Source organism: Physeter macrocephalus, chromosome 15 (assembly GCF_002837175.3).
Source record: "Physeter macrocephalus isolate SW-GA chromosome 15, ASM283717v5, whole genome shotgun sequence".
In the NCBI taxonomy this organism is placed as follows: Eukaryota; Metazoa; Chordata; class Mammalia; order Artiodactyla; family Physeteridae; genus Physeter; species Physeter macrocephalus.
The window spans coordinates 50,234,610-50,261,026 of NC_041228.1; the positions used below are offsets into that span (position 1 = coordinate 50,234,610).

Here is a 26,417-nt window from a genome sequence, read left to right on the forward strand (position 1 = left end):
AGTTTTTTCATAGAATGTTAATAAAATTAATAAATTTTATACAGTCATTACCCATTTCCATTATTAATTATTACTCTAGCAAACAAGTGTATTATCATACTATGAGGAAACAATTTTTTAAAAAAAGAGGCAGCAGTTTCATGGAAAATAAACTTTCTTGAATTGTGAAAGAAATTATAAAAATTTTGGATTATACTTAAGTGATCTTGAAAAAATAAATTTATAAAATAAAATAATAAAAATGCACATATTCTGAATTTGTATCTTTAGATGATCAATATCAGTTTAAATCCTTTATTAGAAATACAAATTAATAAAGAAGCTTAAAAGTCAAGTGGTAAGCAGGTCCTTCAGCAGCTTTAGGAACATTTGCAGATGGCAACATCCCAAGAGCTTGGGCTTTAATGATCAAACTTAGAGGGAAGGGAAATTTTGTGCCTTTACAAGGTAGGGAGTAAGAACAAACACGGTGGGATTCCCTGGTGGCACAGTGGTTGAGAGCCCGCCTGCCGATGCAGGGGACACGGGTTCGTGACCTGGTCCGGGAAGATCCTACATGCTGCAGAGCGGCTAGACCCGTGAGCCATGGCCACTGAGTCTGCGCGTCCAGAGCCTGTGCTCCACAATGGGAGAGACCACAACAGTGAGAGGCCCAAGTACCACACACACACACACACACAAAAAGAACAAACACCCTACACAATACCAAGATTCTCAATGATAACATGAATTACAAATATCTGTCCAAAGATGCAGCAAGTCATTTAGAAAGTTATGATTATCTTGGGTTCTGGGTAGGAAAAGAAAGCAACTGTCCCATGAACATTTAAAATAATGGCTTATTTACATTCACAAACGTCTTGGGAGTGGGGATGGGATGGTCTGCATTTAAATACCTCAGGGAAATACTAGAAGAACTTTGTTCTAACTGTGAGGTGTTGGGTAAGAGCACAGGTTTATTTAAACCCATGCTTGAGAATACTGCCTGGTGACTGGAGTAAGAACGTAGGCTGACATCCACAGATATACACATGCAGCAACAAAGTATTCTGGTTGAAATAAAAAACAAATAAATCAACACAAAACAAAACATGGTGTAGAATTCTAGCAGTGCTAGGGAGTACTGAAAATGTACTTGAAAAGTTATGTTCCATTCAATACCTAGAACAATTAAAGTGTCTCTCAAATAAATTCCTTCCATTAATAGTGTCACTACTGCTTTTTGTCTCTTTTCCTCTGCACTACCAAAATAGACTCCTACTTGTTTTCCTGGTTTTCTAGTGCCTCTCTCCTTTTAACCATCATTCACATTTCTCTGCCTGATTCACTCCTCTAAAATTTTTACTTCTTCAGACCTCTTCTACTCAAAACCTTTAATGATACCACATTAGCAATAAAATTAGGCACATGCACATGAATATGGAATTTAAAATGGCTTGGATTCTCTATAGTTTTGACTGAGTTCCCAGTGCTCATGAATAAGTACCTTATTAACTTATTAACTTGAATTGGGCTATTTGAACTGCTCTCCTGAATCAAGATGTGCAAACCCTGTATTGACTCATGTTATTTTTCCTGCCTGCAACTATCACTCCCAGCCACCGTCCAACCATGTACAAAAAATCCTCTCTCTCATTTAGTTTCCATTGTATCTGTTGGAAAATAGTAATTTAAGAATATTTTCATATTTAATATATATGTCCATGAGACATTGAAATTTATTGTAATGTGTGATATTTGTATTGCATCTTATTAATTTTTGGGGGGTAAATTTTATAAATTTATTTGTGGGTGATACACTTTGTATATTATAAATACACTAGGGGAGACATATACATAATGATATAAAATAATTATTTTATATCATATTCTTAATTTAAAAACACACTTTTAAGGGGATACCTTCAAGATGGTGGAGGAGTAAGACGTGGAGATCATCTTCTTCCCCACAAATACATCAAAAATACATCTACATGTGGAACAACTCCTACAGAACACCTACTGAATGCTGGCAGAAGACCTCAGACTTCCCAAAAGGCAAGAAACACCCCAGATACCTGGTAGGGCAAAAGAAAAAAGAAAAAACAGAGACAAAAGAATAGGAATGGGACCTGCACTTCTGGGAGAGAGCTGTGAAGGAGGAAAAGTTTCCACATACTACGAAGCCTCTTCACTGGCAGAGATGGGGTGGGGAGGTCGGTGGCGGGTGGGAAGCTTCAGAGCCACGGAGGAGAGCACAGCAACAGGGGTGCAGAGGGCAAAGGGGGGTGATTCTTGTACAGAGGATCGGTGCTGACCAGCACTCACCAGACTGAGAGGCTTCTCCGCTCATCCGCCAGGGCAGGTGGAAGCTGAGAACTGAGTTTTGGGCTTTAGAAGTCAGATCCCAGGGAGAGGACTGGGGTTGGCTGTGTGAACACAGTGTGAAGGGGACTAATGCACCACAGCTAACCAGTAGGCAGTCCAGGAAAAAGTCCAGAACTGTCTAAGAGTCAAGAGACCATTGTTTCAGGGTGCACGAGGAGAGGGGATTCAGAGCACCATCTAAATGAGATCCAGAGATGGGTGCGAGCCACAGTTATCACAGAAGACACCAGAGATGGACAAGAAATGCTAAGGCTGCTGCTACAGCCACCAAGAAGGCTGTGTGAAAGCACAGGTCATTATCCACACCTCCACTTCCAGGAGCCTGTTCAACCCGCCTCTGCCAGGGTCCCGTAATCCAGGAACAACTTCTCTGGGAGAACACACGGTATGATTCAGGCTGGTGTAACATCACACCAGCCTTTGCTGCTGCAGGCTCACCCCGCATTCCGTACCACTCCCTCTCCCTGGCCAGAGTGAGCCAGAGCCACCTAATCAGCTGCTACTTTAACCTCATTCTGCCTGGGCAGAAAAGAGACACCTCAGTTGACCTACACACAGAGGCAGGCCAAATCCAAAGCTGAACCCCAGGAGCTGTGTGAACAAAGAAGAGAAAGAGAAATTTCTCCCAACAGCAGTAGATTAAATCTCCACAATCAACTTGATGTACCCTACATGTGTGGAATAGCTGAATAGACAACGAATCAACCCAAAATTGAGATGGTGGGCTTTGGAAGCAACTGGAGACTTGGGATTTCCTTTCTGCATCTAATTTGTTTCTGGTTTATGTTTATCATAGTTTAGTATTTAGAGTTTTTGGATAGATAAATCTATCATTGGTAGATTTTTTTTATTGATTTGGGTGCTCTCTTCCATTTTTTTTATATGTATATATATATTTTTCCTTTTTCTCTTTCTCTGAGTGTGTCTGTGTATGCTTCTCTCTGTGATTTTGTCTGTATAGTTTTGCTCTTACCATTTGTCCTAGGGTTCTGTCTGTCGGTTTTTTGATTTTTTAGTAAGTTTTAGCACTTGTTTTCATGGGTGGATTTGTTTTTTTGGTGTGGTTGCCCTCTTTTTTCTTTCTCTCTTTCTTTTCTTCATATTATTTTTTATTTTTTTAAATATTTTTTTCTATTTTAATAACTTTATCTTATTTTGTTATTATTTTTTCTCCTTTCTTTCTATCTCTCTTTTCTCACTTTTCCTCTGAGCCGTGTGGCTGACAGGGTCTGGGTGCCCTGGCCGGCAGTCAGGCCTGAGCTTCTGAAGTGGGAGAGCCGAGTTCAGGACACTGGTGCACCAGAGACTGTCCAGCCCCAAGGAATATCAAACAGCAAAAGTTCTCCCAGAGATCTCCATTTCAACGCTAAGACCCAGCTCCACTCAACAACCAGCAAACTAAAGCACTGTACACCCTATACTAAAAAACTAGCAAGACAGGAACACAAACACACCCATTAGCAGACAGGCTGCCTAAAATCATAATAAGTTCACAGACACCACAAAAAAACATCAAAGGACATGGTCCTGCCCACAAGAAAGACAAAATGCAGCCTCATCCTCCAGAACACAGGCACAAGTACCCTCTACCAGGAAGCCTACACAACACACTGAACCAACCTTACCCACTGGGAGCAGACGCTAAAAACAAGGGGAACTATGAACATGGAGGCTGCAAAATGGAGACCCCAAACACAGTAAGTTAAACAAAAGAGAAGACAGAGAAATACACAGCAGATGAAGGAGCAAGGAAAAAACCCACCAGACCAAACAAATGAAGAGGAAATAGGCAGTCTACATGAAAAAGAATTAAGAATAATGATAGTAAAGATGATCCAAAATCTTGGAAATAGAATGGAGAAAATACAAGAAATGTTTAACAAAGACCTGGAAGAAATAAACAGCAAACAAACAATGATGAACAACACAATATATGAAATTAAAAATTCTCTAGAAGGAATAAATAGCAGAAAAAGTGAGGGAGAAGGGATAAGTGACCTGGAAGATAAAATATTGGAAATAACTACCACAGAGCAATATAAAGAAAAAGGAATGAAAAGAATTGAAGACAGTCTCAGAGACCTCTGTGACAACACTAAACACACCAACATTCAAATTATAGGGGTCCCAGAAGAAGAAGAAGAGAAAAAGAAAGGCACTGAGAAAACATTTGAAGGGATTATACTAGAAAACTTCCTTAACATGGGAAAGGAAAGAGATAATCAAGTCCAGGAAGTTCAGAGAGTCCCATACAGGATAAATCCAAGGAGAAACACGCCAAGACACATATTAATCAAGCTATCAAAAATTAAATAGAAAGAAAAAATATTTAAAGCAGCATGGAAAAGCAACAAATAACATACAAAGTGATCCCCATAAGGTTAACAGCTGATCTTTCAGCAGAAACTCTGCAAGCCAGAAGGGAGTGAAAGGACATATTTAAAGTGATTAAAGGCAAAAACCTACAACCAAGATTACTCTACCCAGCAAGGATCACATTCAGATTTGAAGGAAAAATTAAAACATTTACAGACAAGCAAAAGCTGAGAGGATTAAGGACGACAAAACCAGCTTTACAACAAATGCTAAAGGAACTTCTCTATGCAGGAAATACAAGAGAAGAAAAAGAACTAGAATAAAAAACCTAAAACAATTAAGAAAATGGTAACAAGAACATGGATATTGATTACTACCTTAAATGTAAATGGATTAAATGCTCCAAACAAAAGACATAGACTGGATGAATGGATACAAAAACAAGACCCATATATATGCTGTCTACAAGAGACCCATTTCAGACCTAGGGACACATACAGGCTGAAAGTGAGGGGATGAAATAAGATACTCCATGCAAATGAAAATCAAAAGAGAGCTGGAGGAGCAGTTTCATAACAGAAAAAATAGACTTTAAAATAAAGAGAATTACAAGAGACAAAGAAGGACACTACATAATGATCAAGGGATCAAACCAAGAAAAAGAGATAACAATTGTAAATATTTATACAGCCAACATAGGAGCACCTCAATACATAAGGCAAATGCTAAGAGCCATAAAAGGGGAAATTGACTGTAACACAATCATAGTAGGGGACTTTAACACTACAATTTTACCAATGGACAGATCAACAAAAATGTATATAAATAAGGAAACACAAGCTTTAAATAGTACATTAAACAAGATGGACTTAATTGATATTTATCGGACATTCTATTCAAAAGCAAAAGAATACAATTTCTTCTCAAGTGTTCATGAAACATTCTGCAGGATAGATCATATCTTGTGTCACAAATCAAGTCTTGGTAAATTTAAGAAAATTGAAATCATATCAAGTATCTTTTCTGACCACAACACTATGAGACTAGATATCAATTACAGGAAAAAAACAGTAAAAAAATAGAAACACATGGGGGCTAAAGAATACACTACTAAATAATCAAGAGGGGCTTCCCTGGTGGAGCAGTGGTTGCGCGTCCGCCTGCCGATGCAGGGGAACCGGGTTCGCGCCCCGGTCTGGGAGGATCCCATGTGCCGCGGAGCGGCTGGGTCCGTGGGCCATGGCCGCTGGGCCTGCGCGACCGGAGCCTGTGCTCCACGACGGGGGAGGCCGCAGCAGGAGGAGGCCCGAATACCACACACACACACACAAAATCAAGAGATCATTGAAGAAATCAAAGAGGAAATAAAAAATTGCCTAGAAACAAATGACAATGAAACATGATGACCCAAAACTCATGGGATGCAGCAAAACCAGTTCTAAGAGGGAAGATTATAGCAATACAGTCCTACTTCAAGAAACAAGAAGCATCTCAAACAACCTAACATTACACCTAAAGCAATTAGAGAAAGAAGAAAAAAAATCCACAGTTAGCAGAAGGAAAGAAATCATAAACATCAAATCAGAAATAAATGATATAGAAATGAAGAAACAATAGCAAAGATAAATAAAATTAAAAGTTGGTTCTTTGAAAAGATAAACAAAATTGTAAAAGCATTAGCCAGACTCATCAAGAAAAAAGGGAGAAGACTCAAATCAATAGAATTAGAAATGAAAAAGAAGAAGTAACAACTGACACTGCAGAAATACAAAGGATCATGAGAGATTACTACAAGCAAATGTATGCCAATAAAATGGACAACCTGGAATAAATGGACAAATTCTTAGAAAAAAACAGCCTTCGGAGACTGAGCCAGGAAGATATACAAAATATGACCAGACAAAACACAAGCACAGAAATTGAAACTGTGATTAAAAATCTTCCAACAAACAAAAGCCCAGGACCATATGGCTTCACAGGCGAATTTTATCAAACATTTAGAGAAGAGCTAACACCTATCCTTCTCAAATTCTTCCAAGATATAGAAGAGAGAGGAACACTCCCAAACTCATTCTATGAGGCCACCATCACCTTGATACCAAAACCAAACAAAGATGTCACAAAGAAAGAAAACTACAGGCCAATATCACTGATGAACATAGATGCAAAAATCCTCAACAAAATACTAGCAAACAGAATCCAACAGCACATTGAAATGATCATACACTGTGATCAAGTGGAGTTTATCCCAGAGTTGCAAGGATGCTTCAATATGCGCAAATCAATCAATGTGATAAAACATATTAAGAAATTGAATGAGAAAACACATATGATCATCTAAATCAAAAGCTTTTGAGAAAATTCAACACCGATTTATGATAAAAACCCTCCAGAAAATAGGCAGAGAAGGGACTAAACTCACCATAGTAAAGGCCATATATACAAACCCACAGCCAACATCTTTCTCCATGGTGAAAAACTGGAACCATTTCCACTAATTTCAGGAAAAAGACAAGGTTGCCCACTCTCACCACTATTATTCAACCTAATTTTGGAAGCTTTAGCCACAACAATCAGAGAAGAAAAAGAAATAAAAGGAATCCAAATTGGAAAAGAAGAAGTAAAATTAAAAGTTGGTTCTTTGAAAAGATAAACAAAATTGTAAAAGCATTAGCCAGACTCATCAAGAAAAAAGGGAGAAGACTCAAATCAATAGAATTAGAAATGAAAAAGAAGAAGTAACAACTGACACTGCAGAAATACAAAGGATCATGAGAGATTACTACAAGCAAATGTATGCCAATAAAATGGACAACCTGGAATAAATGGACAAATTCTTAGAAAAAAACAGCCTTCGGAGACTGAGCCAGGAAGATATACAAAATATGACCAGACAAAACACAAGCACAGAAATTGAAACTGTGATTAAAAATCTTCCAACAAACAAAAGCCCAGGACCATATGGCTTCACAGGCGAATTTTATCAAACATTTAGAGAAGAGCTAACACCTATCCTTCTCAAATTCTTCCAAGATATAGAAGAGAGAGGAACACTCCCAAACTCATTCTATGAGGCCACCATCACCTTGATACCAAAACCAAACAAAGATGTCACAAAGAAAGAAAACTACAGGCCAATATCACTGATGAACATAGATGCAAAAATCCTCAACAAAATACTAGCAAACAGAATCCAACAGCACATTGAAATGATCATACACTGTGATCAAGTGGAGTTTATCCCAGAGTTGCAAGGATGCTTCAATATGCGCAAATCAATCAATGTGATAAAACATATTAAGAAATTGAATGAGAAAACACATATGATCATCTAAATCAAAAGCTTTTGAGAAAATTCAACACCGATTTATGATAAAAACCCTCCAGAAAATAGGCAGAGAAGGGACTAAACTCACCATAGTAAAGGCCATATATACAAACCCACAGCCAACATCTTTCTCCATGGTGAAAAACTGGAACCATTTCCACTAATTTCAGGAAAAAGACAAGGTTGCCCACTCTCACCACTATTATTCAACATAGTTTTGGAAGCTTTAGCCACAACAATCAGAGAAGAAAAAGAAATAAAAGGAATCCAAATTGGAAAAGAAGAAGTAAAGCTGTCACTGTTTGCAGATGACATGATACTATACATAGAGAATCTTAATGATATTATGAGAAAACTACTAGAGCTGATCAATACATTTAGTAAAGTAGCAGGATGAAAAATTAATGCACAGAAATATCTTGCATTCCTATACACTATCGATGAAAAATCTAAAAGAGAAATTAATGAAACACTCCCATTTACCATTGCAAAATAAAGAATAAAAGAGGAATAAACCTACTAAGAAGACAAATTATCTATATGCAGAAGAGTATAAGACACTGATGAAAGAAATTACAGATGATACAAACAGATGGAGAGGTATACCATGTTCTTGGTTTGGAAGAATCAATATTGCAAAAATGACTATACTACCCAAAGCTATCTACAGATTCAGTGCAATCCTTGTCAAACTACCAATGACACTATTCACAGAACTAGAAAGAAACATTTCACAATTTGGATGGAAATACCATAGACCCTAAATAGCCAAAGTAATCTTGAGAATGAAAAACGGAGCTGGAGGAATCAGACTCCCTGACTTCAGACTATACTACAAAGCTACAGTAATCAAGACAGTATAGTACAGGCACAAAAACAGAAATACAGATCAATAGAACAGGATAGAAAGCCCAGAGATAAACCCATGCACATATGGTCACCTTATCTTTGATAAAGGAGGGAAGACTATACAATGGAGGAAAGATAGTCTCTTCAGTAAGTGGTGCTGGGAAAACTGGACAGCTACATGTAAAAGAATGAAATTAGAACACTCTGTAGCACGATACACAAAAATAAACTCAAAATCAATTAAAGAACTAAATGTAAGGCCAAACGCTATCAAACTCTTAGAGGAAAACATAGGCAGAACACTCTATGACATAAATCACTGCAAGACCCTTTTTAACCCACCTCTTAAAGAAAGGGAAATTAAAAGAAAAATAAACAAATGGGACCTAATGAACCTTAAAATCTTCTGCACAGCAAAGGAATCCATGACAAGATGAAAAGACAAACTTCAGAATGGGAGGAAATATTTGCAAATGAAGCAACTGACAAAGGATTAATCTCAAAACTACACAAACAGCTCATGCAGCTCAATATCAAAAAACAAACAACCCAATCCAAAAATGGGCAGAAAACCTCAATAGACATTTTTCCAAAGAAGATATACAGATTGCCAACAAACACATGAAAGGATGCTCAACATCACTAATCATTAGAGAAATGCATATCAAAACTACAATGAGGTATCACCTCACACCAGTCATAATGGCCATCATCAAAAAATCTACAAACAATAAATAGTGTGGAGAAAAGGGGACCCTTTTGCACTGTTGGTGGGAATGTAAATTGATACAGTAACTATGGAGAACAGTATGGAGTTTCCTTAAAAAACTAAATATAGAACTCCCATACTACCCAGCAATCTCACTACTCTGCATATACCCTGAGAAAACCATAATACTAAAAGAGTCATGTACCACAATGTTCATTGCAGCTCTATTTACAATAGCCAGGACATGGAAGCAACCTAAGTGTCCATCAACAGATGAATGGTTAAAGAAGATGTGGCACATATATACAATGGAATATTACTCAGCCATAAAAAGAAACGAAATTGAGTTATTTGTAGTGAGTTGGATGGACCTCAAGACTTTGTACACAGTGAATTATGTCCAAAAGAGGAAAAACTAATACCATAGGTGAACACATATATATGGAATCTAAGAAAAAAAAACGTTATGAAGAACCTAGGGGCCGTACAGTAATAAAGACACAGATGTAGAGAATGGGCTTGAGGACTTGGGGAGGGTGAAGGGTAAGCTGGGATGAAGTGAGAGAGTGATATTGATCTATATACACTACCAAATGTAAAATAGATAGCTAGTGGGAAGCAGCCGCATAGCACAGGGAGATAGCTCCGTGCTTTGTGTCCACCTAGAGTGGTGGGATAGGGAAGGTGGGAGGGAGATGCAAGAGCGAGGAGATATGGGGATATATGTATATGTATAGCTGATTCACTTTGTTATACAGCAGAAACTAACACACCATTGTAAAGGAAATATACTCCAATAAAGATGTTAAATATAAAAACACACCTTTATATATTTTTTTTAATTGTTAATTCTTTGAGATCAAACCCAAACCTTACATTTAGCTCCTCAAATACTTGAGTTTATTTGATTTTAAATCCATTTGTTTTAATCTCCACAAAGCAACTAGTTTAGTGTTTTGCACATCATAAATGTTTAGTAAAAATATTAATTGACTAAATTCCAAGAAGAAATTCCATAACAGCACTTATTTACAAAAGAGATCATCTTTGATACAATGCACAACCAGGGCATTTCTCTTGGTTTCTGAGTACAGGCAATAAACTCTTTTTATCCAAATTTAAACAGAAAAAGTTTTATTAGAAGGTGTTAGAAGGCTATAGAAGAGCCATGGAACATGGTTTCAAAACTATAGAGTCAAAAAAAAAAAATCAGCCAGTGAATAAGTCCACCACAGCATGGAGCTCTTAGAGGGAACCTGTCTCTTGCCAATCATCAGTAGTTATGCTAAGGGTGAAATTAGAACCACCATGCTTATAAGAGGAGCTGTTCCTTGACTCCTTCCAAATGTTGTATAGCATATCTTCAGAGCAAAGCTCAGGCCATAATCAAAATTAAAGTGCTTACGTTGGATCCAGGAAATGTAGTCTTAGCCTTCACAGTAGAGGAAGACAGATTATAAGTGTCTGGAAGAGGTATTGAGGAATATAATCTGCAGAATCTACCACACTCAGAAATTATTTCTCACAGAAATATTTATAACAACAATGTGTATTATGACAAATTTTAAAAGTAAGAAGGAGATTACACTTATATTTTTCAGTCATTATCCCATTTCCACTGTCTTATATTATAGAAAGTTGGTTGCATATATAGTGAGAGTTGAACATAATGACTAAAAATAAAAATGATTATTTGATAGATTCAAAATTTTTATTCCTTGTGATTTCTTGAAAACAACAGACTTCCAAATTGCCTTTCACTAGTGTTGTTCATAGTACCATGCTAACGTTTGTCTTATTTAATGACACATCAAATTTAAACTGGCTTTTATTTTACCTGGATTATGAATTGAAAACACAGTGTTCTGCCATAATTCTTAGTGGTTGACTGATTGCAATGACATAATTTCCTTAAATTTCTACTCGATGATAGTAAAGCAAAAAATTTTGTTTTAATCAAAATTTAACAATGAAAGTAAGTTTCAATATACTAAGATTAAATCAGCAAATACTATTTCTCTCTGTTAAAGAAAATATATGCTAAGTGTTAATGCAAACCATTTATACTGAGCAGTAAAGAGTTAACTTATTTACTTCTGGAAGTAGTATGTGATAACTTTGGTCTAAAGGCACACACCAACATCAAATTATTCATTAATTTTTTTCATTCAACTATATATCAAGCACCTACAAATTCTAACCACTCCTTTGGACACTGAAAAATAAGATGAACACATTCCAGAGGAATTTTACATCTATTGGGAAAACTGAGTCTTAAGCTATTAATTGTGGCATAACATGATTAGTGTTAAGATAAAACAGAGGTTAGTAAATTTTGGCCCATGGGCTAAATCTCACTCAAGGCTTATTTTAGTACAGGTCTCCAGTTAAGAACATATTTTACATATTTAAGGGGAGGAGGAGGAGAAGAAGCAGATGAAGGAGAAGGAGAAGAAGTAGAAGATGAAGCAGAAGCAACAGCAACAGAGACTGTACATGACGAGCAAAACAGTTACTTACTACCTGGTCTTTTACAGAAAAAGTTTGCTGAGTCCTCATATGTGGGATAAACGGAGATCTCTAGAAGCAAAGAGACAGAAGTATAACCTAATTGGTCTTCAAAAAATGTCTTCATAATAAATAAATTTAGTGAGATGAAGGTTAATGATCTTCTCCAGGATGTGGGAACAGCATGTGTAAAGGCCTAGAGGAGGAGTGTACCACTAGAACTTATGAAAGTATAGAACGTCTGAAACATGAACAGAAAGGAGAAGAATGACTCAATGTAAACTTGGAGACTCAGACCTGGCCCAGATGCAAACGGACTTTTACATATTAAGGATTTTATATTTTAATCTATTGATGATGGGAAGAAAAAATATTGATAAGGAGATGAATGATATGATAAACTTTACTTTAGTACCAGTTAGTATAGCTGAATGTATAGGGTATAGTATAACTGAAGAAAAGAGAGTGGGAACAGAGGAGAGGAAAAAAAGAATTTAAAGTGGTGACAGGAATCTGGTTCTGGGTAAGATGGAATAAGCACACAGACATATCATAGTACAAATCCTAAAAGCCAAAGACAAGGAGAATATATTGAAGCAGAAAGAGAAAAATAACTCATCACTGACAAGCAAACCATAATAAGATTAACAGTTGACTTCTCATTAGAAACTATTTGAAACCAGAAGACAATGGGATAATATATTCAAAGTGCACCAAAAATGAAACAAAACAGTTTCAACAAAGAATTCTATATCTAACAAAAATATCTTTCAAAACTAAAGAAAAGCATTCCTAGTTAAATAAAACCTGAGATTATCCATTGCTAGCACATACTCCTTAAAAGAAATGCTAAAGGAAGTTCTTCAGACTGAAAGCAAAGAACACAAAACAATAATTCAAATCTGCTTGAAAAATCAAAAAGTGACACTAAAGGTAAATATGTAATTACAGAAGGTGGCATAAACATATATTTATTATCCTTCTTCTCTTACCTATCTTAAACAATGATTTGTGAAATAACAAGTGCATAATTCTGATTTGGGTCTATAATATAAAAATATAATATACTTGCCAATAACAGCACAAGGAGGCAGAGAGGAGAAACTTATAATGGACTAAGGAAATGACATCAGATGGTAACTCGAATTTACAGGAATAAATGAAGATAACTTGATATAGTAAATAAGGTGTTTAATATAGCAAACTTGATAGAGTAAATAAGGTGTTTAATATAGCAAACACTATAAATACATACTTGCCCTCTCTTTTTCTCACAGTTTCTTTAAAAGACATAAAACTACATAAAATAATAATGATAATTTATTGTTCAGTTTGTAACATATATGAATGCAATATGTACAATAATAGTGCACAAAGAGTGAAAAGGAAATATAGCTATATATTGTAGCATTTCTATATCTAACTGGAAATAAGTTAGTAAAAATTTGAAGTAGGTTCTGATAAATTGAGAGGTATATGGTTAGCCCTAGAGCAAATATTAGAGAAATAAGAAATATAGTAAAAAAACAAAAACAAAAAAAACCAGTTTTTCTAGTCCAACAACTAAGGAGCTTAGGAGACAAAACTGTGTCCTAACAACAAGTAGAAAGCTAAAAAAAACTGAAAAATCAAGAATTCTTTACTCATAAGAGATATGAAGTCATAGGTCAAACTGCTGCCCACAAAATCGAAGAGACTAACAAGTAAATACAGAGAATCACAACTTACTAGAGCAGAAACCTCAATAAACACCAGGATTGAGGTAGAAAGATCATAACTTTAATTGACAAAATGCTGAAGGTTCACTGCAGACAAATCTGAGAATTAAAAACTCCAAGAGGACCCAGACAACAGAGAATCCTCATTCTTTTATGGCTTTTACCTCCTGAATCTCTACCAGGTTCCTACAGTAAATATATAGAAAAATTCCCTCATGCTTCTGGAGTGAAATAGGACTGCACACTTTGTTCTTAAAAAGGCCTGCCTTTAGGAGAAACCTAGTTAGGTCGAGCTTAACCTAACAGGGTTTTATAAAAGGTTAACTGAACGGAAGAAAGGGAAATTCCTAACTCCAGTCCACGCTGGACAACCTGCCCTATCTAATGGGGGCGAGGGGGAGGGAGGACTGAGAAGTATGTATGAAGTTCGTATTCCAGAGGCATAGGCTCGCTATAAGACTGAGACCTCCTCCCCCTACACCTTACGACCATATTACTAAAATCTATAATAGCAATCTAGTACCCAGTATATCATGCCTAGCTATCAAGCAAAACATTTAAAAACATACTAAAAAGCAAAAGTCACAGATGGAAGAGACAGAGTAAGCATCAGAATGAGACATGCCAGGGATGTTTGAAATTATCAGATTGGGAATTTATATGCTAAGGGTTCTAATGAATAAAGTAGACAGCAAGCAAGAACAAATAAGCAATGGAAGCAGAGAGAGGGAAGTCCTATTAAAAAATAATAAAAATAAATTATTGAATTAAAAAGTAATATAACAGAAATAAAGAACATCTTTGATAGGGTTATCAGCAGACTGCACACAGCTGAGAAAGAATCTGTGAGCTCTAGGATATCTAATCAGAAACCTCAAAAAGTGAAAGACAAAGAGAAGAAAGACTTAAAAATAAATAGAATAGTCAAGAACTGTGGGACAACTACAAAAGGTACAACATGCCTAATGGGACTATCAGAAGAAAAAAAAAGAGAGAAAGGAAAAGGAGAAATATTTGAAACAGTAATGACTGAGAATTTCTCTAAATTAATAATAGACACCAAACCATAGATCCATCCAGAAGCTCAGAGAACACGTAGCAGGATAAATGCAGAATAAATGCCCCCCCAGAAAACAAAAACAAAACAAACAAAAGACCAAACAAGTACACCTCAGCATTTTATTTTCAATTTATAGAAAAACAGAGATAAAGAAAAAATTCTAAAAGAAGCCAGAGGATAAAGCATCTTACATGTAGAGGATCAATGATAAAAATTACAACCAACTCCTCAGAAATTATGCAAACCAGAAGAGAGAGGAGTGAAATATTGAAAATGTTAAGAGAGAAAATCCATCAATGGAGAATTCTTGACTCTGCAAAATTATCCTTCAAAAGTGATGGAGAAATAAACACTTTCTCAGGCAAAGAAAAATTAAAGGAATTTGTTGCCTCTATACCTGGTTTGCAAGAAATGTTAAATTCTTTAGAGAGAAAGGTAATTATATAGGCCAGAAACTCAGCTCTATATAAAGAAAGGGAAAGTCTCAGAGAAGGAATAAAGTGAAGGTAACATAAAAACTTTTATTTTTCTACTTCTTAATTGATCTAACAGCAGTTTGTTCAAAATAATAATAGCAACACTGTTTTTGACTATGTATTATATATATATATATATATATATATATATATATATATATATATATGGCTAGCTATGTTACATATGAGTAGAGTCACTGACAGCAATGCTACAAAAGATAGGAGGGAGGAACGAGGATTATTTTATTATAAGGTAGTCACACTACCTATGAATCAGTAAGTGTTATTTGTAAGTGGACATGGATTGGTTATAAGTGTACTTCCTAAACTCTAGGGCAACCACTAAAAACAGTAAAAACTTTTACTAAAAACAGTGTAACTGACATGCTAAGAGAGAAAATGGAATCATATGAAATGTTCAGTTAAAACCACAAAAGGCAGAAAATGAGTAGAAGCCAAAAACAAAGAACAAGGGTAACAAATAGAAAACAGTAACAAATATGGCAAATATTATCCAAATATATCAATAATCACTTTGAATGTCAATGGTTTAAATGTACCAATTAAAAGACAGAGATTGTCAGAGTGGATAAAAAGAAAAGAGACCCAACAATATGCTGTCTACAAGAAACCCACTTTAAATATAAAGACACATATAGATTCAAAATAAATGTATGGAGAAAATACACCATTCTAATACTAATCAAAAGAAAGTGCAAATAGCTATATTAACTTCAGACAGAGCAGACTTCAAAGTAAGGAATGTTATGAGAGATAAAGAGGGCATTACATAATGATAAAGAGGTCAATTGTCCAGGAAGGTATAATGATCCTTAACATATATGTGTTAACAACAGAGTGTCAAAATATGTGAAGCAAAAATGATAGAACTTCAAAGATAAATAGACAAATCTACTATTATATTTGGAGACTTCAACTCCTCTCTCTCAAAAAGGGAAAGATCCAACAGGAGTTGAATTCAATACCACCATTGGTGAACTGAATAGAGGATATCTATAGACTACAACAGCAGATGACTCATTCTCCTCAAGGTCACATGGAATATTCACCAAGAGAGACCACATTCTGCACAATAAAACATGACTTAAATTTAGAAGGATAAAAATCATACAATGTGTGCTCTTAGACCACAATGGAATTAACTAGAAATCAATAACAGAAAGATAATTGGAAAATTTCAAAATATGTAGAGATTAAGCAACACACGTCCAAATAATACATAGGTCAAAGAAGAAATCTCAAGAGTAATTTAATAATATTTTGAATTAAATGTAAATGAAAACACAATTTATCAAAATTTGTGGAATGCAGTGAGAGCAGTGTTTCAAGGGAAATTTATAGCATTGAATGCATTTATTAGGGAAGAAGAAGTAGCTAACATAAAAAAATCTAATCTTCCAACTTAGGAAATTAGAAAAAGAAAACAAATTAAATCTTAAGTAAGCACATGGAATAAAATAATAAAAATTAGGGCAGAAATCAATGAAATTAAAAACAAAAATAGAGAAAAGCAACAAAACCCAAAGCTGGTTCTATAAACAACAATGAAAAGGGGAATTTGAAATTTAGAATGCAATACTATTTACCTTAGCATCCCCCAAAATGAAATACTTAGGTATAAATCTAACAAGTATGTATACGATCTATACAAGGAAAACTATAAAACTCTGATGAAAGAAATTAAAGAGCTAAATTAAAGTAGAGATATTCCATGCTCAGGATAGGAAGATATTATTGTCAAAATGTCATTTCTTCTCAAGTGGATCTATAGATTCAATTCAATCCAAATTAAATTCCCAAGTTTTTTTGTGAACATTGATTAACTGATTCTAAAATTTATATGGAGAGGCAAAAGATCCAAAAGAGCCACCACAATATTGAAGGTGAAGAACAAAGTTGGAAGACTGGTACTATCTAAGTTCAAGTCTTGTTATAAAGCAACGGTAATCAAGACAGTGTGATATCGACTTAATGATAGACAAATACATCAATGAAACTGAATAGAGTGCTGAGAAATGTACCCCATAAACATATTTAACAGATCTTTGACAAAGGAAGAAAAGTAATATAATGGAGCAAAGGAGATCTCTTCAACAAATGGTGCTGGAACATCTACATGCAAAAAAATGAATCCAAACACAGACCTTTCATCTTTCACAAAACTAACTCAAAATGCATCATAGACATAAATGTAAAAATGCAAAATTATAAAACTTCCAGAAGGTAACATAAGAAAAAATAATCTAGGTGACCTTGGGTATAGTGATGTCTTCATTAAAATTAAAGACTTCTGCTCTTCAAAATACATATTAAGAGTATGAGAAGACATGGAGCACATTGGGAGAAAGTATTTGCAAAAGATACCTCTGAAGAACACTGTTATCCAAAATATACAAAGAACTCTTAAAATGCAGCAATAAGAAAAAAAAAATCTGGTAAAAAATAGGCCAAAGACTTTAACAGACACTTCATCAAAGAAGATATATAGATCATAAGCACATGAAAAGGTGCTCCAGTCACATGTCATTAGGGAAGTTAAAATTAAAACAACAAAATACCATTGCAAATCTATGTGAGTGGCCAAAATCTAAAACACTGACAACACCAAATATTAGCAAAGATATGGAGCAACAGGAATTCCCATTGCTGGTGAAAGTACAGAATGGTACAGCCACTTTGAAGTAGATTATTTTACCACATTTTTAAAAAAATTTATTTATTTACTTCTGGCTGTGTTGGGTCTTCGTTGTGACATTCAGGCTTCTCATTGCAGTGGCTTCTCTTGTTGTGGAGCATGGGTCTAGGCACGCAGGTTTCAGTAGCTGTGGCTCACAGGCTCTAGAGAACAGGCTCAGTAGTTGTTGGGCACAGGCTTTGTTGGTCCGCAGCATGTGAAATCTTCCCAAACCAGCGATTGAACCCATGTCTCCTGCATTGGCAGGTGGATTCTTAACCACTGAGCCACCAGGGAAGTCCTGGTACAGCCATTTTGAGAGACAGTTTGGCCATTTCTCACAAAACTAAACATATTTCTATAATACTATCCAGAAATTTCATTCCCTGATACTTACCCAAAGGAGTTGAAAACTTATGTCCACACAAAACCTGCCTGCAAATGTTTTTAGCAGCTTCATTCATAATGCTAAAACCTGAATGCAACTAAGATGTCTTTCAGTAGGTGAATAGTTAAATACACCGTGGTACATCCAGACAATGGTATATTATCCAGTGTTAAGAAGAAATGAGCTATCAAACCATGAAAAGATTTGGAAGAAACTTAAATATTAAAGTGAAAGAAACCAGTCTGTAAAGGCTACATATATATTGTATGATTCCAATTCTGTGAAAATGTGGAAATGGTAAAATCAAAAGAAAGCAGTAAAAAGATCAGTGGTTGCCAGGGGTTTAGGGAGGAGGGAGAGATGAAAATGTGGAGCACAGAGAATTTTTAAGACAGTAACTATTCTGTACAATACTATAATGGTGGATAAATATCATTATACATTTGTCCAACCCACAGAATGTCTAATACCAAAAGTGAGCGCTAATATAAGCTATGGGCTTTGGTTGATGATGTTTCCATGTAGGTTCATTAATTGTAACAAATGAACCACTCTAGTGGAGTATGTTAATAGCAGGGGATAGTGTGCAAGAGTGGGATCAGGGGGTACATTGGAAATCTCTGTACCTTCTGCTCAGTTTTGCTGTGAACTGAAAGCTTCTCTAAACAATAAAGCCTATTAAAAATAATTAAATGAATTAATATGCTATATTACAAAATACTCACCTATGCAAAAGAAGAAAGGAGGAAGAAAAATGCATCACAATCAATGGCACCCCTAGACACAAACCTGTTTCTGGGATGCTCAAGAGTGTCCTTGGGGCTAAAAGTTTTGACACCCTGCAGAGCTAATTGATCTAGAAGGACTGATGTCAAAAAGTTGGGATTTAGAGCCTAGAACTTCAAATTTCATTTGGTATAAATTCTGTGACTGTAACTCTCCATTTTTGGCTTGTGAAGATTAGAAAATTTTTTACAATTGCTATATTTGCATATTTTATCTTTTAAAACTAAATTTCTTACTATATTTTTAGTATCTCTAATTATTATGTTTGTTGTATTATATCCAACCTGGAAAAGATGGAGCATACTGATATAAGCAGGATAACAATAAAATGTATACAAATGGTTCATTAATGTCAAGTTAATTTACCATTTTTTCTTATACACATGATACACATAGAAACAGGTTGATTAGTGAGATCAGCTGGTTTCCATTTTCCATCCAGTCACACCTGGAAAAAATACAACCTGGGAAGACTTTAGCTGGTGTGATACAAACCAGACAGACCCAAATAACAAGAAAGATTGTACACATCCATTAAACTCAATCTCCCTTTGCATATGAAGAAAAAGTAAGAAGACTTAAGAAGTTAACAGAGGAATAGTGCCAGAAATAAGTTTTATTTATTTCATAGATTTCCAGGTATTAATCCTAAATTCTATCAATCTTTTGAATAATTTCCTAGATGTCTCTGAAACTTCATCCAATATATTTTTCTAAAATAAGATCAAAACACAAGTAATTATGCTTTGGAAATCATACTACTGCTAATTTTAAGCCTATTAATAGATAATGAAATTATAATTTGAGCTATGCTCTACATTTTCTGATAAAAATTCAAAATAAATCTTGAGTAAAGTGGAGAAGTGTTATATTTAATGTTTCTCTTTGATATATCAAATTTGTCACCACCATAAAAGAAAATTAGTTTAGGTTGAAAGAACTTGTTATTCACCTAGGAATGTTTATTTATAAGAACCATAGTATTTCAGAGCTGAAAGAAGGCTTGAGAATCATCTAGTGAAACTGCCATTCTTCCCTAAGGAGGATAAATGGTTTTTTAAACTGTACAAGTGTAAAGACCAAATATTTAAACAACCGTGAATCAGTGGAAGAATTATGTTACTTTTGACTTATACGATAAGTCAAAAGTAAGATTGTTCAATGTGATAGTTTCCACCATTACTTTAAAAGCATTTACCAAAAAAGAACTTGAACCCAGCATGTCTAAGAAATTATGTGTCATCTTCTTAACTTTTTGATGCTAAATTTAAATAATTTAGATTGATATTTCAGACTGAAATACATATTATTCATCATTAATAATCAAATACATTAAAACACATAATTATTCCCCTTTTCCAAATCCCATATTCTTTTGGTTCACGTAGTTGAAAAAAATCTTTGATTATGGTTTCTTTCTTCCTCTAAAACCATCTCAAAAATATTAATGTCCTGGTAAATTGGCAAGTTTAAGATATATTTTTTATAAAATAGCCCTGGAACTGAGGCATGGACCAAGAGTTAATATTTCGAATACAGAAGGGAGACCCATGGTAAATCCAAACACCCAATTTAAAAAAAAAAATTCTATACAATAAATATACTGAATCTAGAAATGCTAATTCCCAGTTTTTTACACGTCAGTTTACTACTTGTCTTCTTTTGTTTTGTTTTTTGCGGTACGCGGGCCTCTCACTGCTGTGGCCTCTCCCGCTGCGGAGCACAGGCTCAGCGCAGGCTCAGCGGCCTGGCCCACGGGCCCAGCCGCTCCGCGGCATGTGGGATCTTCCCGGACCGGGGCACGAACCCGCGTCCCCTGCATCGGCAGGCGGACTCTCAACCACTGCGCCACCAGGGAAGCCCAACTACTTGTCTTCTAAGTGTACTTTTGGTCAAAAAATGAATACAGCATTAGGAAAAATACTTCATGAACAAAAACACAACATGACATTCAATTTTTATAAGCAAGAAGAAAATATATATTTGGCTAAATATGGGCTAAACACTGTATTTCCAAAAATGATAAATAAAATATAAAAACAAGCACAGGAAAGAAATTTGGAACAAATTCAGGAAAGAGTGCATAGTCTCAATAAATTGAACAGGTTTATTAGGGAGTCTCAGCTTTTGAAGCATAGGTATTTTTTCCAATAAATGAATCTTCTGTAGGGTGCTATATTAACCTCACTTTTCTATTATATAGCATCTCCCTCAAAGGATAGCTTAGCCAGATTCTGTAATTTCTTCACCATATTTTTTATTGTTAGAATAGTCACATTTTGGAATTTATAACTTAGACTCATTCTTTTTAGAACTTTAATTTCAAACTTAATTCAGAAATGTTCTCCTCCTCCTGGCACAACATCTCTCACTGAAATTATGGATCTGCAGGTTTGAGGTAGGGCACTATAGTGATTCCTGAATGAAGATTCTGACACACCTACCATAGTTCCTCTTATGTTGGTGTCTTAGTTTTGGCTACTATAACAAATAGCATCAGCTGGGTTGGCTTAAAAAACGAACATTCCTCACAATTTTGAAGACTGGGAAGTCCAATATCAAGGTGCAAATAGATTCAATGTCTGATGAGAGCCCTCTTTCTGGTTTGCAGATAGCTGCTTTCTTGCAGTATTTCACATAGCCAAGAAAGTGAGATCAACTCTTTCTCTCTCATCTCTTCTTTTATGGGTGCTAATCTCATTCACAAGGGCTCCACTCTCATGACTTAATTGCCTGCCAAATGTCCCACATCCAAATAACATCACCTTAGCGAATAAAGCTTCAATATATGAATTTTGTGGGACACAAACATCAGTACATAGCCGTTGGCATCTCTTATTTAGTATGCTTCTCATAAATGGAAATATTTTACAAAATGACTCAACGCCACCTACACTTTTTGTGTATACATAACCCAGGAAATGCATGCGTCATTGCCATGCTGAATATTGGAAATGTAGGCAGCTTCACTGCTGCTACTCCTTATCTCAGTCTTATCTATTCTCTATAATGATATTTTTCCCTGATAACATATACAGATAAGAAAACATGCAGCTTATGTAGGTGTTCTACCAGGAGAAAAGAAAAAAAAAATGACTGTAACTTCTCACTGCCTTTATCCTTTATAGTTTGGTCTTTACATTGTCTGCTAGGGTGGGGCAAGAAGGATAGGGGCTGTGGGGAGAAATAGGAGGATGTGGAAGTAAGACTACTTCTGAGATCACTCTTCAAGTCACTATGGAATGATTTTTAATTAAAAAAGCAACAATCTAAATGTCCAGTTGAAAGATAACATTAAATATATTAGAGAAACACATGTGAAGAAATATTATATAAAATATTAAATCTATGAAAAATTACAAATTCCAATAATGTAATGTAATATAAAGAAAATAATCCAAAAATGCTTTAAACTCACCATGACCTGGAGGAAATTTTTTTCCATTTAGTGAGTGTAACTAGCTCATATATGGATAAAGTAGGCCACTCCACATAATATGGACACTTATGGATTAATTTCACCTTATTTTTATTTTTCAGTTGTGTTTTTTCCTGAAAAAAAGTCATTATCAAAATTTATATTACATAATTTTAAAAGAAGAGATAAAAATATAGAAGATAGGGGCTTTCCTGGTGGCGCAGTGGTTGAGGGCCCGCCTGCCGATGCAGGGGACACGGGTTCGTGCCCCGGTCCGGGAGGATCCCACATGCCGTGGAGCGGCTGGGCCCGTGAGCCATGGCTGCACAGGCTGAGCCTGTGCGTCCGGAGCCTGTGCTCCGCAACGGGAGAGGCTACAACAGTGAGAGGCCCACGTACCACACACACACACACACACACACACACACACACACACACAATATATATATATATATATATATAGAGAGAGAGAGAGAGAGAGAGAGAGAGGGAGAGAGAAGATAGATAGATAAATGGCAATAAAAGAAAAATAAAGTTTATATGGATATAACTTAGTATAAAATGTATTTGAATTTTATAGGAGCATGACCACATAACCATACTGAAATTTTAATCTTCAGATCTGCTACTAAAATATTTTCTCACCTTTCAAAATATTTTTAGGCTCCTATAAATATTTTAGCATTAAAAAAAATAACCCTATCATAGTCAAGACGACACTCAAAAGTTGTATTTGATAATACCAAATAAATGATACTGACCTTTTGAAAATAAAAATAAACATTTGAAACTTTTTTTAATCCAGCCACTCTGAAACCAGAGATTTGGAAGGAAGTTGAATCCTGGGAAAGTCTTCTGTATCACCAACACTGAGACCACTCTATCTAAAGAAATCCCAACTACTAAAGACCTAAATCAAGAAGATGGATGTCTCCTCATCTCCCTCCAGCATGAGCAACTCACTGTGGCTGATGTCTGGGCTCTGCAGCACCTGCACCACTGTTAAACCCTATCAAGAGGAGCTGACAGAGCATGACCATGGTGGCTCCCAATCCATCATTTATACAAACTTCCTCTTCCATCCAGGGGAGAAGAAATAGAAGAGAGGGGAATTTGGGGATTTGACTAAAAGAGAATAAATTGTTAAAATTGAAGAAAATAAGTTATCCTAATGCAGCAGAATTAGGGGCTCAGAATTAAGTTGTGATCACCTACTCATGCAGCTCTCGATCTCGATGTATGTTATACATATGAAATAGTGTGCAGATAATTTTCAAGTATTTGTTCTTCCTAAGGTAGACTGTAGAGGTTTAGAGATCTCTGATCATTCTGGTATCCCTCATACATGACATGCTGTTGACACCCAAAACATACAGTCATTGAATGAATGAATAAGTGAATGAATGGATGAATTTTAAATTCATGAAAAACCAAATGCACTCAAACATATAACAAATTATATCCATAGAGACCTTTCCACTTCAACTACTCATCAGAGGCTTAAGTGATGCTCATCAAATAAATCATATTTTTATGGTCTCTAATTCAAGACAATTTCAAATATAAAAGAGATATGGACATCTTCTGTGTAGAGAGGCAAAACTTAGTGTTAATTTATACCCATATTGTGTTAATACATAGATTAGATATGGTCATACCGATTTTAACTTTGCATAATTTTTTGCAGGGATTTTAAGAAGTTCACAATCTTTTTCTGCCACCACTGAGAACGCCTTTGTTTCTGATGCAGTCTGAGCTGTAACTTCCAGGGTTCCAAAGGTACTCCATTGTCCAAGCTGTAAAAACACCAAAAGCTACTTAAACTTCATTATAATTCGTCAACATAAAAATACCAATGATAGTGAAAGGATCAATCTAGTAGAGCCAGCAAAGGGCTAAATGGTAGATGACGCTCCTGCTCCTTGAAAGAAGGGGATCTAAACATGCTTGCATGGATGTCATACTTCTTTTGTCTAATGTCACTTTCCCAAAGCAAAAAAAATGTTTTATTTTTTTTCATTAGCTTGAAACAAATAAGTTATAAGAATAGATCTTCTGTTTTATTCACTGATTCATTTTAAGTGCCTGAAATTGTGCTTGGAACATAGTAGCCATTCAATAAATATTTGTTGTAAGAATGAGGAAAATAGTGTACTTATATCCATGGTCTTCTGTTTATTTTATTATACTCATATGTTGGTAAGTAATAATGGAAATGAACACAGTGTTAGGCAGGTATAAATCACTGACATATATATGTATTCATGTATGGTTTCCTAATTTACTATGCTAAAAATAAATATTAAGCATGGCAAAAATGTTACCACTAGAATAAATATTGTAAGTTATTAAGATGTAGTGAGAATGTGTACAGTTAAAGAGGATTTATATTCATGTTTGCCTTGGAAAATTGAAGGACATCTAGAAAAACAAGGGAAGCTTCTCAGAGAAAACATCAGGTCAATATGGCTATCTAATGATGACATGGGAAAACTTCCACTCTTCCAATTCATATCCGTAGAAAGGCTGAATATTTTTCTTTTTAGTTGAATGAATAGCTGAGATTGAATCTGCAAGTTTGGAAATAAAGAAGGACTTGAAACAATTACTGCTGGAGCCAAAGTGGTCCACAGTGATATCAAACTAAGAGGAAGGCCTAGGGATTGAGTTCTGGAGTTGTTAACCATATTAGAATAGGAAACTCAGGACTATACAGGTGAGGAATTGCAGTTGAACCCTTCTGCCTAAAGCCTAGGCCCTTGAAGGATTGTCCCATATATTACATGGAAACAACAAAAACTCTACCCATTAATCTAGCTGTGGAACTGGGTAGAATTGTCATAAAATCAGGATCCTAGGTCTGCAACTTGTGTGGGTGCAGAGTATGCATTCACACGTAGTACAGGACCCAAAGCTAATGTAAAGCCTGGTACACAACTGAAAAAACCCTAGGATCCAGGAAGGTTCAATTTTAAAACTCTATGTATGAATTCAGAAGACAAGAAACTCCCACGGAATGCAATCCCTGATAATAACAAAATCACTATAGAAAATTGCAAGCCACACAAGTGGACAAACCCCTATGAGGAAAGTCAAGAAAAAGAGAACCAGAAAAAAAAAAATGAACAACTTAAAAGAAGCTGTACACGTTTAATATATTAAGACCATAAAACCAGAGCATGACATTATGGAGGCAAAAAGAGACATTTTGTGAAAGAACAAAATTAAATTTCTATAAGTGAAAATTAAAGTTATTGAAAGAAAAACACAATGAATGTATTAATTAGTAAATTAAAACCAAAGAAAGAATTCAGGACATGGAAAAATATGAGAAAAACATCCAGAATAAACTATGAAAAATATGAAGGAATGGAAATAAGTGGGAGATTTTAAGAGATATGGAAGATAAATGAAGACCCTTCAGCCTATATCTACTAGGATTTCCAGAAGAAAGCAAAAAATATGAGAGTGAGGTGATACATAAGTGACAATGGCTGCAAATTTCCAGAACTGAGAGAAGAGTTGAGTCCTGAAAATGAAGGAGGACACAAAATCTAGATACATATTTGTATTTTATACCACTGCTCAACATTTGGTATACTTCCTTAACCTTTCTCCTCCAAATCCCCCTTCATCATCGTATTAGTTATCAGTAATTTCAAGCAGATGTTTTCTACATATTTTTCCAGATTTTCTAATTTTTTTTTAAGTATAAGACTTAGTCTGAGTCACCTAATAAATTATTATGAAAGCATAAGTCCTCCATGATTTTGAATAACCTTCTTAAGACTTTCTTTCT

The 26,417-nt window shown here is 35.3% G+C and overlaps 1 protein-coding gene across 1 annotated transcript in view; it reads right to left on the reverse strand.

The window, feature by feature from the left end:
• CNBD1 (cyclic nucleotide binding domain containing 1) overlaps positions 1 to 26,417 on the reverse strand; it is a 438,365-nt gene that overhangs the window by 38,953 nt on the left and 372,995 nt on the right. The window contains 3 exon segments of the mRNA XM_024126961.1: positions 22,619 to 22,640; positions 22,642 to 22,752; positions 24,277 to 24,414. Of these exon segments, the coding sequence (XP_023982729.1) occupies positions 22,619 to 22,640; positions 22,642 to 22,752; positions 24,277 to 24,414 (271 nt within the window).